This window comes from Eucyclogobius newberryi, unplaced genomic scaffold, assembly GCF_026437365.1.
Source record: "Eucyclogobius newberryi isolate DKJ021-1_F unplaced genomic scaffold, fEucNew1.0.hap1 SCAF_12, whole genome shotgun sequence".
NCBI classification, from domain to species: domain Eukaryota; kingdom Metazoa; phylum Chordata; class Actinopteri; order Gobiiformes; family Gobiidae; genus Eucyclogobius; species Eucyclogobius newberryi.
Genome location: NW_027315746.1, coordinates 1,994,071 through 2,008,279, shown reverse-complemented (window position 1 = coordinate 2,008,279; position 14,209 = coordinate 1,994,071). Strand labels below are relative to the sequence as shown.

Sequence of the window (14,209 nt, the reverse complement as noted above, 5' to 3'; positions counted from 1 at the left end):
CGAAAAGTCTACTACAGTAATAAGAGTATTTGTGAGTATTTACTTTACGTCCTTGGATATAATTTAGCCCTAGAACGTGCTTGTTGTCCTTCCCGCTCTCATCGCCACAGCGACACTCTGATGTCCCGCCTCTGACCCCGCCCCTCTTCGGCGTCTCCATGACAACCCACACGTTCCCACACTCCGTCCACAGAGAGTTGCCACTCACGTTGTGCTGCGCGTTGCCCCTGTTCTTGTCCTGCACCGTCGCCGTGGAGACCAGGGCCTGGATCTGGGCCAGGACCCGGGGCAGGTCCGACTTCATCCACCTCCAGGGCTGCGGGTCCTGGGACACTTTCAGGCTGGTGTAGACCTCCTCTGGGCTGATGCCTTTCTTCTCTCCCTCCTGGAGGACAAAACCATCTTCAAATACGAACAATTTATGATTTTAAAATGACTCTGGGACGAGGGGAAATAAGCGGGCGGAGCTCCCGATTCAGACACAGGTAGATAAAACGTAGCGACCTCTAAACGATCATCGCAGAAGTCGACAGTTAAACACTTTTTCCATTTCAAAAATCATAAATAGTTCATTCTTTAAACACATTTGAACTCGAAAACGTCACTGTTTCTGTCATAAAATTGTCCTCGTTTCGATTACAATTATTATAATTATAATTATTACTTTGTGGATCTGGAAACATCATGTGGATACAGGAAGTTAAAGCCACACTGCGGAACATTCTGGAGCCAAAGGAACAGCATTTCCATGGAAACAAAGTCCTTTTTGGGGAGCATTTTTGTCTCTGCTTTTCAGTGCAATAAAACAATTCAAAAATGTAAAAAAAAGCTTTATTTTAGATTATTTTATGGATGAAAAGTTTCGTACGAAGGCTTTGAATATACGACTACAGTCGATTAGTCAGTTCATCGTTGCAGATGATCAGAAAACGTTTGAACTTGAACCGGTGCAAAGAAGCTAAAATTGGGCTGATTTCTTTATTATTCTTTTGTTTCCAGTTGAAAGGCTCTAAAAGGACCAACTTTGAGCGTGAAAGTGAAAGTGAACGGCGAATGTTTCAAACCATAAAACCGATAAACGCCTCAAACGATAAAAGCCAGATTTGTCCTTCTCGACCTTCTGCCATTTTACTTTCTCTCTTTTCAGATGAATAATACGATTGCAGATGTTCACACGATGCTCCACGCTCGTCACAAAAAGAGTCTTGTTTCACAGTTTTGGGACACAGCGCCACGTACAGTCGATTAAAGCAGAACTAAGTCACATTTCCGCCTCATAGAACGTCCTCGTGAGCCCCTCTGAGGGTTAAATATGCGTTTTCAGGGCGTTTCAAGTGCCCGTTGTCGCTGTTTCTGAGCGGAAAAGACGACAACTCTCCTGAGAAACCCTCGCTCTTTTGTGTGTGAAACGTCTCCGTGTGCGATTCTACTGCCTTTTGCCGCTAAAGAAAGAATGAAAAATAAAAGGCTTTCGCGTCTACTTTCTGACCGTGACATTTTCACAGGCGAGCTGCAGGGGGCGCTCTATCGCCAGCGTCACCCGGCCCCGCCCCGCCTCACCCGGATGAGCTGGATGAGCTGGAGCCCCTCGTCCTTCAGGAGCCTCTGCCGCCGCGTCTCCTGGCTCTCGGGCGACGGGTCTTTGTGCTTGACGGACAGCGCCGGGACCCGCCTGACGGGGGACGGCGGGCGGCGGTTCAGCGGCGGCGGCTCAGGCCGGGGCAGGTCGCACATCTCGCACACCGTGGCCGGGGAGTAGTTCAGGTACGTGCAGAACTGACACACCCACTGCGGCAGGAAACGGCAACAACGTCAACGCAAAACATCAAACACAAGCATAAAAATAAACTAATATAATGTCGGTGATGGAGAAAGTTGTACCTGGCTGTCGGGGTCCCCTGGCATCCCCAGCACCGGCGCCGGGGGTCGAGGGGGCGTGATGGGCGGGTGGGAGGGCGTGACAGGAGGACGTGTGGCCAGGCGGGGGCGCTCACACACCTCACACAATACACTGCTGGCTCCATTCACCATCGTGCAGCTCTTACACTGCCATTCTGAAGCACAGACACCTTAGAGCTAGTGCTAGAGCTAGAGCTAGTGCTAGAGCTAGGGTTAGAGTTAGAGCTAGAGCTAGAGCAAGAGTTAGAGTTAGAGTTAGAGTTAGAGTTAGTGCTAGAGCTAGAGCTAGAGCTAGAGTTAGAGCTAGAGCTAGAGCTAGAGTTAGTGCTAGAGTTAGTGCTAGAGCTAGAGCTAGAGCTAGTGCTAGAGCTAGTGCTAGAGCTAGAGCTAGAGCTAGAGTTAGAGCTAGAGTTAGAGCTAGAGCTAGAGCTAGAGCTAGAGCTAGAGCTAGAGTTAGAGTTAGAGTTAGAGCTAGAGTTCTCGTAGAGCTAGAGCTAGAGTTAGAGTTAGAGCTAGAGCTAGAGCTAGAGCTAGAGCTAGAGTTAGAGTTAGAGTTAGAGCTAGAGCTAGAGTTAGAGTTAGAGTTAGAGTTAGAGTTAGAGTTAGAGCTAGAGCTAGAGCTAGAGTTAGAGTTAGAGTTAGAGCTAGAGCTAGAGCTAGAGCTAGAGCTAGAGCTAGCGCTAGAGTTAGAGCTAGAGCTAGAGTTAGAGTTAGAGTTAGAGCTAGAGCTAGAGCTAGAGCTAGAGTTAGAGTTAGAGCTAGAGTTAGAATTAGAGCTAGAGTTCGAGTTCGAGTTCGAGTTCGAGTTCGAGTTCGAGTTAGAGCTAGAGTTAGAGTTAGAGTTAGAGTTAGAGTTAGAGTTAGAGCTAGAGTTAGAGCTAGAGCTAGAGCTAGAGCTAGAGTTAGAGTTAGAGTTAGAGTTAGAGTTAGAGCTAGAGTTAGAGCTAGAGCTAGAGCTAGAGCTAGAGCTAGAGTTAGAGTTAGAGTTAGAGCTAGAGTTCGAGTTCGAGTTCGAGTTCGAGTTCGAGTTCGAGTTCGAGTTAGAGCTAGAGTTAGAGTTAGAGCTAGAGTTAGAGTTAGAGCTAGAGTTCTCTTAGAGTTAGAGACAGAGATAGTTAGAGATAGAGATAGAGTTAGAGTTAGAGGGACAAAGACCTCGAGGTAAGAATTAACTTTATATTATTCACAAATGTTCTTACTTTTGATAATCAATTAAGATGAGAAAAAAGTAAATAATTATAATAATTTCGACTATAAAAGAGTTTAAGTGTTAAAGTGATGGTGAAAGAGTTAATGTTAGTGTAGATGTCAGCGTTATGTTAAGTGTTAAGGTTTCTGATGTTAAGGTTAGATGTTGGGTGATGTTGGGTGTTAGGGTGTTAGATGTTGGGTGTTAGGGTGCTAGGTGCTGGTTGCTAGGGTGTTAGATGTTGGGTGTTAGATGTTGGGTGTTAGATGTTGGGTGTTAGGGTGTTAGATGTTGGCTGTTAGGGTGTTAGATGTTGGCTGTTAGGGTGTTAGGGTGCTAGGTGCTGGTTGCTAGGGTGTTAGATGGTGGGTGTTGGTTGTTAGGGTGTTAGATGTTGGGTGTTAGGGTGTTAGGGTTGGTTGCTAGGGTGACGGCGATGCCTCAGTGCGACGCACAGACCGGTGATGGACGAGGGCGGCTTCTCCTCTGCTCCGGCCCCAGAGCTGAGGCCCCGTCGTGGGCTCTCACACTCCTCACACAGAACGTCATGGCTGGAGTTGGTCCTGGAGCAGAGCGCACACTTCCACGACGACGAACTGCTGCGGAAAAACCAGACGCCAACACGGATCATGAACACTCGAATGCACCGGCGCATTTGAGGGTTTTACCAATCCAACTGCATACGGTGTTGAGGGCAGATGGTGAAGACATGACTTACAGTGTGATGTAGAGGGGGACGTGATGTAATCCAGCACTATTCACACGTTTGGGTCACACTAAATCTCCTCAACGCTAGATCAGGTTCAATAATGACCGTAAAACAACTGAAAAATAAAATATAAAAGGCTTTACCGACACTACTGAGCAAAATGCCAATCTAGACGAGTACAAACCAGGACTAAACCAGGACTAGGAACTGTCGCCTTAAACCAGGTCCAAAACGTTTCGTCTTCAGGACGTTGTTTTGGAAATGCTATCCTGATCCTGACCTCCTCCTGACCTCCAGCAAACTCACAATATCCAATCAATCGTCTGATATAGAAGAAACAAAAGAAAAACGCTAAATGCTCCCAGATGGAACTGTGATTACCTGTGCTTCCTGGTCTTGGCTCTGGGGGGCAGCGTGGCGGTGAATTTGGTACTTGGATTACCTGTGCTTCCTGGTCTTGGCTCCGGGGGGCAGCGTGGCGGTGAATTTAGTGCGCTGGTGCCCCGTTCGCTCCGCCCCGCTGTGGTACAGTTTGTCACACTCGGAGCACAGGCCCTGGAGGCAGGTCACACAGTGCACGGAGATGCGGAAGATCCCACAGATCGAGCAGTTTTCTACCAGCACAAGGACGGCAATTAGAGGGCAAAGTCTGATAAAGAGTAGTCTGATAAAGTGTAGTCTGATAAAGAGTAGTCTGATAAAGAGTAGTCTGATAAAGAGTAGTCTCATGAAGAGTAGTCTCATGAAGAGTAGTCTGATAAAGTGTAGTCTGGTAAAGAGTAGTCTGATAAAGAGTAGTCTGATAAAGAGTAGTCTGATAAAGAATAGTCTGATAAAGAGTAGTCTGATAAAGAGTAGTCTGATAAAGTGTAGTCTGATAAAGAGTAGTCTGATAAAGAGTAGTCTCATAAAGAGTAGTCTGATAAAGTGTAGTCTGATAAAGAGTAGTCTGATAAAGAGTAGTCTGATAAAGAGTTGTCTGATAAAGAGTAGTCTGGTAAAGAGGAGTCTGATAAAGAGTAGTCTGATAAAGAGGAGTCTGATAAAGAGGAGTCTGATAACGTGTAGTCTGATAAAGAGTAGTCTGATAAAGAGTAGTCTGATAAAGTGTAGTCTGATAAAGAGTAGTCTGATAAAGAGTAGTCTCATAAAGAGTAGTCTGATAAAGTGTAGTCTGATAACGTGTAGTCTGATAAAGAGTAGTCTGATAAAGAGTAGTCTGATAAAGTGTAGTCTGATAAAGAGTAGTCTGATAAAGAGTAGTCTCATAAAGAGTAGTCTGATAAAGTGTAGTCTGATAAAGAGTAGTCTGATAAAGAGTAGTCTGATAAAGAGTTGTCTGATAAAGAGTAGTCTGATAAAGAGTAGTCTGATAAAGATGAGTCTGGAAAAGAGTAGTCTGATAAAGAGTTGTCTGATAAAGAGTAGTCTGATAAAGAGTAGTCTGATAAAGAGTAGTTTGATAAAGAGTAGTCTGATAAAGTGTAGTCTGATAAAGTGTAGTCTGATAAAGAGTAGTCTGATAAAGAGTAGTCTGATAAAGAGTAGTTTGATAAAGAGTAGTCTGATAAAGAGTAGTTTGATAAAGAGTAGTCTCATAAAGAGTAGTCTGATAAAGTGTAGTCTGATAAAGTGTAGTCTGATAAAGAGTAGTCTGATAAAGAGTAGTCTGATAAAGTGTAGTCTGATAAAGAGTAGTCTGATAAAGAGTAGTCTCATAAAGAGTAGTCTGGTAAAGAGGAGTCTGGTAAAGAGTAGTCTGATAAAGAGTAGTCTGATAAAGAGGAGTCTGATAAAGAGGAGTCTGGTAAAGAGTAGTCTGATAAAGAGTAGTCTGATAAAGATGAGTCTGGAAAAGTGTAGTCTGATAAAGAGTAGTCTGATAAAGAGTAGTCTGATAAAGAGTTGTCTGGTAAAGAGTAGTCTGATAAAGAGTAGTCTGATAAAGATGAGTCTGGAAAAGAGTAGTCTGATAAAGAGTAGTCTGATAAAGAGGAGTCTGATAAAGAGGAGTCTGGTAAAGAGTAGTCTGATAAAGATGAGTCTGGAAAAGAGTAGTCTGGTAAAGAGTAGTCTGATAAAGATGAGTCTGGAAAAGAGTAGTCTGATAAAGAGTTGTCTGATAAAGAGTAGTCTGATAAAGAGTTGTCTGATAAAGAGGAGTCTGATAAAGAGTAATCTGATAAAGAGTAGTCTGATATGAGGAGTCTGATAAAAAGTACAGGACTGTGTAGTGACTGAGGGGCGAGGGGCTGGGCACGACATTCAGGCTGTACCTGGGTGTTTTGGCTGTATGGACTTGGGGCCCCTGTCTCCCCCTGTGTGTGGGGGGCCCCTGGACGAGTGGTGTTTGGAGGGAAACCCCAGAGATTTGCTGTGTCCGGACGAATGAGCCGTGAACTGAGAGCCCACGACGTCAGTGTTCAGACCCACGTCCTGAAAAGAACCCAACACAGCAACAGCATTCAGGTCAGGGAACGTCCAGAGTCTGCGTTCAGGTCAGGGAACGTCCAGAGTCTGCGTTCAGGTCAGAGGAACGGTCAGGGAACGTCCAGAGTCTGCGTTCAGGTCAGGGAACGTCCAGAGTCTGCGTTCAGGTCAGGGAACGTCCAGAGTCTGGTTCAGGTCAGGGAACGTCCAGAGTCTGCGTTCAGGTCAGGGAACGTCCAGAGTCTGTGTTCAGGTCAGGGAACGTCCAGAGTGTGGTTCAGGTCAGGGAACGTCCAGAGTCTGGTTCAGGTCAGGGAACGTCCAGAGTCTGCGTTCAGGTCAGGGAACGTCCAGAGTCTGCGTTCAGGTCAGGGAACGTCCAGAGTCTGGTTCAGGTCAGGGAACGTCCAGAGTCTGCGTTCAGGTCAGGGAACGTCCAGAGTGTGGTTCAGGTCAGGGAACGTCCAGAGTGTGGTTCAGGTCAGGGAACGTTCAAAGTCTGCGTTCAGGTCAGGGAACGTCCAGAGTGTGGTTCAGGTCAGGGAACGTCCAGAGTCTGCGTTCAGGTCAGGGAACGTCCAGAGTGTGGTTCAGGTCAGGGAACGTCCAGAGTCTGCGTTCAGGTCAGGGAACGTCCAGAGTCTGCGTTCAGGTCAGGGAACGTCCAGAGTCTGCGTTCAGGTCAGGGAACGTCCAGAGTCTGTGTTCAGGTCAGGGAACGTCCAGAGTCTGGTTCAGGTCAGGGAACGTCCAGAGTCTGCGTTCAGGTCAGGGAACGTCCAGAGTCTGGTTCAGGTCAGGGAACGTCCAGAGTCTGCGTTCAGGTCAGGGAACGTCCAGAGTCTGTGTTCAGGTCAGGGAACGTCCAGAGTGTGGTTCAGGTCAGGGAACGTCCAGAGTCTGGTTCAGGTCAGGGAACGTCCAGAGTCTGCGTTCAGGTCAGGGAACGTCCAGAGTCTGTGTTCAGGTCAGGGAACGTCCAGAGTCTGGTTCAGGTCAGGGAACGTCCAGAGTCTGCGTTCAGGTCAGGGAACGTCCAGAGTGTGGTTCAGGTCAGGGAACGTCCAGAGTGTGGTTCAGGTCAGGGAACGTTCAAAGTCTGCGTTCAGGTCAGGGAACGTCCAGAGTGTGGTTCAGGTCAGGGAACGTCCAGAGTCTGGTTCAGGTCAGGGAACGTCCAGAGTGTGGTTCAGGTCAGGGAACGTCCAGAGTCTGCGTTCAGGTCAGGGAACGTCCAGAGTCTGCGTTCAGGTCAGGGAACGTCCAGAGTCTGGTTCAGGTCAGGGAACGTCCAGAGTCTGCGTTCAGGTCAGGGAACGTCCAGAGTCTGTGTTCAGGTCAGGGAACGTCCAGAGTGTGGTTCAGGTCAGGGAACGTCCAGAGTCTGGTTCAGGTCAGGGAACGTCCAGAGTCTGCGTTCAGGTCAGGGAACGTCCAGAGTCTGCGTTCAGGTCAGGGAACGTCCAGAGTCTGGTTCAGGTCAGGGAACGTCCAGAGTCTGCGTTCAGGTCAGGGAACGTCCAGAGTGTGGTTCAGGTCAGGGAACGTCCAGAGTGTGGTTCAGGTCAGGGAACGTTCAAAGTCTGCGTTCAGGTCAGGGAACGTCCAGAGTGTGGTTCAGGTCAGGGAACGTCCAGAGTCTGCGTTCAGGTCAGGGAACGTCCAGAGTGTGGTTCAGGTCAGGGAACGTCCAGAGTCTGCGTTCAGGTCAGGGAACGTCCAGAGTCTGCGTTCAGGTCAGGGAACGTCCAGAGTCTGCGTTCAGGTCAGGGAACGTCCAGAGTCTGTGTTCAGGTCAGGGAACGTCCAGAGTCTGGTTCAGGTCAGGGAACGTCCAGAGTCTGCGTTCAGGTCAGGGAACGTCCAGAGTCTGGTTCAGGTCAGGGAACGTCCAGAGTCTGCGTTCAGGTCAGGGAACGTCCAGAGTCTGTGTTCAGGTCAGGGAACGTCCAGAGTGTGGTTCAGGTCAGGGAACGTCCAGAGTCTGGTTCAGGTCAGGGAACGTCCAGAGTCTGCGTTCAGGTCAGGGAACGTCCAGAGTCTGTGTTCAGGTCAGGGAACGTCCAGAGTCTGGTTCAGGTCAGGGAACGTCCAGAGTCTGCGTTCAGGTCAGGGAACGTCCAGAGTGTGGTTCAGGTCAGGGAACGTCCAGAGTGTGGTTCAGGTCAGGGAACGTTCAAAGTCTGCGTTCAGGTCAGGGAACGTCCAGAGTGTGGTTCAGGTCAGGGAACGTCCAGAGTCTGGTTCAGGTCAGGGAACGTCCAGAGTGTGGTTCAGGTCAGGGAACGTCCAGAGTCTGCGTTCAGGTCAGGGAACGTCCAGAGTCTGCGTTCAGGTCAGGGAACGTCCAGAGTCTGCGTTCAGGTCAGGGAACGTCCAGAGTCTGTGTTCAGGTCAGGGAACGTCCAGAGTCTGGTTCAGGTCAGGGAACGTCCAGAGTCTGCGTTCAGGTCAGGGAACGTCCAGAGTGTGGTTCAGGTCAGGGAACGTCCAGAGTCTGGTTCAGGTCAGGGAACGTCCAGAGTCTGCGTTCAGGTCAGGGAACGTCCAGAGTGTGGTTCAGGTCAGGGAACGTTCAAAGTCTGCGTTCAGGTCAGGGAACGTCCAGAGTCTGCGTTCAGGTCAGGGAACGTCCAGAGTCTGCGTTCAGGTCAGGGAACGTCCAGAGTCTGTGTTCAGGTCAGGGAACGTCCAGAGTCTGCGTTCAGGTCAGGGAACGTCCAGAGTCAGTTAATACTAAAAAGCATAAAAAAGCACAACACTTCGTCTTTAAACACATTCACCTTGTGTCTTAAGGTCGGGATGATCCTCTCGTAAAACTCTGGATGTGGATGAGCCTCCTGCAGAGAAGAAGACCAGAGAAAACGGAGGTTAAAGACGTCCGAGCTGGAGATCCCGATGCATTTGCAGACGACCACACGTTTAGACAGTCTTGTTGTTCCATCTTTGTGAGCCGCATTCTTCAGACCTCGATCTTCGAGCCACGATCTTCAGGAACTAGGTCTTTTTACGGCAACTTTGGGCGTTCATTTTGGAAAGTCGCTTGGAAATCTTGACAGAAGTGGCTGTGTTTGTATGTTTTGCTCCTGAATGTCACTTTCACGTCATAAAAGAGGTATTTTTAGCATTTTTCCACTTCTTTCAGAATAATCCACCCGATAATGACCTAAATGCATAATGTTAACGTTTTAAAGCTGTGATCGATGTAAAATATGTAAGATGTTCATCGCACACAAACAACCGCTGCTTTTTCTGGGGCTTATTTTGGTGGAACTTGAAAATCTGGCAAAGCTGGTTCTGAGCTGGAGGACCTCACCTTGATGATCATCTCGATCTCCATCCTGAGGCTCATCACCTCCAGAGTGACGGCCGCCACTCGCCCCACGTCCGGAGTCAGGATGTTCTCCGGGAAACTGAGTCCGTCCGGCTCCTGCAGCGAGTAACCGTACAGCGAGAGCACCCCGCGACCTCCCTGAAACACCAGAAGGTCCAACAGAACCTGAGAGAGAGCTCTGAAGCACCAGAAGGTCCAACAGAACCTGAGAGAGAGCCCTGAAGTACCAGAAGGTCCAACAGAACCTGAGAGAGAGCTCTGAAGCACCAGAAGGTCCAACAGAACCTGAGAGAGAGCCCTGAAGTACCAGAAGGTCCAACAGAACCTGAGAGAGAGCCCTGAAGCACCAGAAGGTCCAACAGAACCTGAGAGAGAGCCCTGAAGCACCAGAAGGTCCAGCAGAACCTGGGAGAGAGCCCTGAAGCACCAGAAGGTCCAGCAGAACCTGAGAAAGAGCTCTGAAGCACCAGAAGGTCCAGCAGAACCTGGGAGAGAGCCCTGAAGCACCAGAAGGTCCAGCAGAACCTGAGAGAGAGCCCTGAAGCACCAGAAGGTCCAGCAGAACCTGGGAGAGAGCCCTGAAGCACCAGAAGGTCCAGCAGAACCTGAGAGAGAGCCCTGAAACACCAGAAGGTCCAGCAGAACCTGGGAGAGAGCCCTGAAGCACCAGAAGGTCCAGCAGAACCTGGGAGAGAGCCCTGAAGCACCAGAAGGTCCAGCAGAACCTGAGAGAGAGCCCTGAAGCACCAGAAGGTCCAGCAGTATGAGACAGACACGAGGCTGGAGGGGTCAGAGCTTCTGGTCAGAGCTTCTGGCACTGACCTGGATGGCGTCCACGGTGGCTCTGAACACTGGGTTGTTGTGCTTCACGGTTCTCCAGAACTTGGGTCTGTTTGGGTTGGTCAAGTTACAGCCGTATTTCTCCAGAATATTCAGAGCTGTGGACAATCGCTGGAGGGACGCCAACGTCTGGAGGACAAGAGACAAGGAGGTGAGCAGAGGAGGAGGAGCAGAGGAGGAGGAGGAGAAGAGGAGGAGGAGCAGAGGAGGAGCAGAGGAGGTGGCGCAGAGGAGGAGGGGAGCAGAGGAGGAGCAGAGGAGGAGGAGCAGAGGAGCAGAGGAGGAGGAGAGGAGGAGGAGGAGGAGGAGAAGAGGAGGAGGAGAAGAGGAGGAGGAGAAGAGGAGGAGGAGCAGAGGAGGAGCAGAGGAGGTGGCGCAGAGGAGGAGGGGAGCAGAGGAGGAGCAGAGGAGGAGGAGAGGAGGAGGAGGAGGAGGAGAAGAGGAGGAGGAGAAGAGGAGGAGGAGCAGAGGAGGAGCAGAGGAGGAGGAGAGGAGGAGGAGACACACACACACTTTATGTATCACACATACACACACACACACAGTGGTGGTCACCTCTTTGCGGTTGCCCCCGGCGCTGTTCTCGATCACCAGCGTCTCGGCGTGGATGTGGTGGTACTTGGAGCCGGGCGGCAGGGGCAGGTTGGCCATGGCCATGACCCCCGCCCACACCTCCACCTGCCGCTCGCCGGAGTAAAGACACACCTCCGTCTGCGTGCGCATCTGCTGCAGCTGCTCCGACAGAGAGCGCATCCTGGAGGGCGGAGTCAGGGGGAGGAGTCAGACCCACATGTGCCAACAAACAACAGGTGAGTCAGGTGTGGGGGGAGGTGCAGGGGGAGAAGCAGGGGGAGGAGCAGAGGGAGGTGCAGGGGGAGGAGCAGGGGGAGGAGCAGGGGGAGGTGCAGGAGGAGGAGCAGGGGGAGAAGCAGGGGGAGGAGCATGGGGAGGAGCAGGGGGAGGTGCAGGGGGAGGAGCAGGGGGAGGAGTCAGACCCACATGTGCCAACAAACAACAGGTGAGTCAGGTGTGGTGTGTTGGGTTTGGGGGGAGGTGCAGGGGGAGGTCCAGGGGGAGGAGTCAGACCCACACAAGTCAACAAACAAACAGGTGAATCAGGTGTGGCGTGAGTCCGGGGGGAGGTGCAGGGGGAGAAGCAGGGGGAGGTGCAGCGGGAGGAGCAGGGGGAGGTGCAGGGGGAGAAGCAGGGGGAGGAGCAGAGGGAGGTGCAGGGGGAGGAGCAGGGGGAGAAGCAGGGGGAGGTGCAGGGGGAGGAGCAGGGGGAGGTGCAGGGGGAGGAGCAGGGGGAGAAGCAGGGGGAGGAGCAGAGGGAGGTGCAGGGGGAGGAGCAGGGGGAGAAGCAGGGGGAGGTGCAGGGGGAGGAGCAGGGGGAGGAGCAGGGGGAGGTGCAGGGGGAGGAGCAGGAGGAGGAGCAGGGGGAGGTGCAGGGGGAGGAGCAGGGGGAGGGGCAGGGGAAGGAGCAGGGGGAGGTGCAGGGGGAGGAGCAGGGGGAGGAGCAGGGGGAGGAGCAGGGGGAGGAGCAGGGGGAGAAGCAGGGGGAGGTGCAGGGGGAGGAGCAGGGGGAGGAGCAGGGGGAGGTGCAGGGGGAGGAGCAGGAGGAGGAGCAGGGGGAGGTGCAGGGGGAGGAGCAGGGGGAGGGGCAGGGGAAGGAGCAGGGGGAGGTGCAGGGGGAGGAGCAGGGGGAGGAGCAGGGGGAGGAGCAGGGGGAGGTGCAGGAGGAGGAGCAGGGGGAGGTGCAGGGGGAGGAGCAGGGGGAGGAGCAGGGGGAGGAGCAGGGGGAGGTGCAGGGGGAGGAGCAGGGGGAGGGGCAGGGGAAGGAGCAGGGGGAGGTGCAGGGGGAGGAGCAGGGGGAGGAGCAGGGGGAGGAGCAGGGGGAGGTGCAGGAGGAGGAGCAGGGGGAGGAGCAGGGGGAGGTGCAGGGGGAGGAGCAGGGGGAGGGGCAGGGGAAGGAGCAGGGGGAGGTGCAGGGGGAGGAGCAGGGGGAGGAGCAGGGGGAGGTGCAGGAGGAGGAGCAGGGGGAGGTGCAGGGGGAGGAGCAGGGGGAGGTGCAGGGGGAGGAGCAGGGGGAGGAGCAGGGGGAGGTGCAGGGGGAGGAGCAGGGGGAGGGGCAGGGGAAGGAGCAGGGGGAGGTGCAGGGGGAGGAGCAGGGGGAGGAGCAGGGGGAGGAGCAGGGGGAGGTGCAGGAGGAGGAGCAGGGGGAGGTGCAGGGGGAGGAGCAGGGGGAGGAGCAGGGGGAGGTGCAGGGGGAGGAGCAGGGGGAGGAGCAGGGGGAGGTGCAGGGGGAGGAGCAGGGGGAGGAGCAGGGGGAGGAGCAGGGGGAGGAGCAGGGGGAGAAGCAGGGGGAGGAGCAGGGGGAGGTGCAGGGGGAGGAGCAGGGGGAGAAGCAGGGGGAGGAGCAGGGGGAGGTGCAGGGGGAGGAGCAGGGGGAGGTGCAGGGGGAGGAGCAGGGGGAGGAGCAGGGGGAGGTGCAGGGGGAGGAGCAGGGGGAGGGGCAGGGGAAGGAGCAGGGGGAGGTGCAGGGGGAGGAGCAGGGGGAGGAGCAGGGGGAGGAGCAGGGGGAGGTGCAGGAGGAGGAGCAGGGGGAGGTGCAGGGGGAGGAGCAGGGGGAGGAGCAGGGGGAGGAGCAGGGGGAGGTGCAGGGGGAGCAGCAGGGGGAGGAGCAGGGGGAGGTGCAGGGGGAGGAGCAGGGGGAGGAGCAGGGGGAGGTGCAGGAGGAGGAGCAGGGGGAGGTGCAGGGGGAGGAGCAGGGGGAGGTGCAGGGGGAGGAGCAGGGGGAGGAGCAGGGGGAGGTGCAGGGGGAGGAGCAGGGGGAGGGGCAGGGGAAGGAGCAGGGGGAGGTGCAGGGGGAGGAGCAGGGGGAGGAGCAGGGGGAGGTGCAGGAGGAGGTGCAGGGGGAGGAGCAGGGGGAGGAGCAGGGGGAGGTGCAGGGGGAAGAGCAGGGGGAGGAGCAGGGGGAGGTGCAGGGGGAGGAGCAGGGGGAGAAGCAGGGGGAGGAGCAGGGGGAGGAGCAGGGGGAGGAGCAGGGGGAGGTGCAGGGGGAGGAGCAGGGGGAGGAGCAGGGGGAGGAGCAGGGGGAGGTGCAGGGGGAGGAGCAGGGGGAGGAGCAGGGGGAGGAGCAGGGGGAGGTGCAGGGGGAGGAGCAGGGGGAGGTGCAGGGGGAGGAGCAGGGGGAGGAGCAGGGGGAGGAGCAGGGGGAGGTGCAGGGGGAGGAGCAGGGGGAGGAGCAGGGGGAGGAGCAGGGGGAGGAGCAGGGGGAGGAGCAGGGGGAGGAGCAGGGGGAGGACACTTTTGATCTTTTAATCTTAAATGAAGTGATAAACATAAACCTTCTTATGTCGTTTCAGTCTCTGTGACTTTTCTCAGTAAAAACACATTGGGTCATTAAACTTTGACTCAGACTTTTGTCACATTATTCGACTCTTTAAAGAATAAGAAGTAAAACTATGAAACTCTGTGTTCAAAACACTGATGACACTTTACACGTCGCCATGACGACCGCTAATGAGCTAAGCTAAAGCTAATACTGGCACATTTACACTGCACTGTCCCAGTTCAAATCAACTAATGATGAATAAATAAAACAATATTATAGGCTACAATATATATAATATATAATATATAATATATAACATATAACAACAGACTTTTCCTCAAAAAGGTAAAACGCTTTAAAAAAAATGGTTTATGTCATAATAATCATTCATAAAGTTAGATTTCATGAAGTCCCACACGAGGAGCGTGTTCAGAAAACCAGCAGAGAAGAACATTTAGGATTCTATTGTCGCTT

The 14,209-nt window shown here is 53.2% G+C and overlaps 1 protein-coding gene across 1 annotated transcript in view; it reads right to left on the bottom strand.

Annotated features, from left to right (window-relative positions):
• rnf31 (ring finger protein 31) overlaps window positions 1–14,209 on the bottom strand; it is a 32,102-nt gene that overhangs the window by 17,384 nt on the left and 509 nt on the right. The window contains exons 2-11 of the mRNA XM_072440563.1: window positions 10,957–11,155; window positions 10,384–10,530; window positions 9,544–9,699; window positions 9,011–9,067; window positions 6,074–6,233; window positions 4,240–4,411; window positions 3,548–3,687; window positions 1,882–2,054; window positions 1,561–1,788; window positions 209–385 (exon numbers count right to left, since the gene is read on the bottom strand). Coding sequence (XP_072296664.1) covers window positions 209–385; window positions 1,561–1,788; window positions 1,882–2,054; window positions 3,548–3,687; window positions 4,240–4,411; window positions 6,074–6,233; window positions 9,011–9,067; window positions 9,544–9,699; window positions 10,384–10,530; window positions 10,957–11,154 — 1,608 coding nt within the window. The 5' untranslated portion in view covers window position 11,155. The remainder of the gene's footprint in view (window positions 1–208; window positions 386–1,560; window positions 1,789–1,881; window positions 2,055–3,547; window positions 3,688–4,239; window positions 4,412–6,073; window positions 6,234–9,010; window positions 9,068–9,543; window positions 9,700–10,383; window positions 10,531–10,956; window positions 11,156–14,209) is intronic.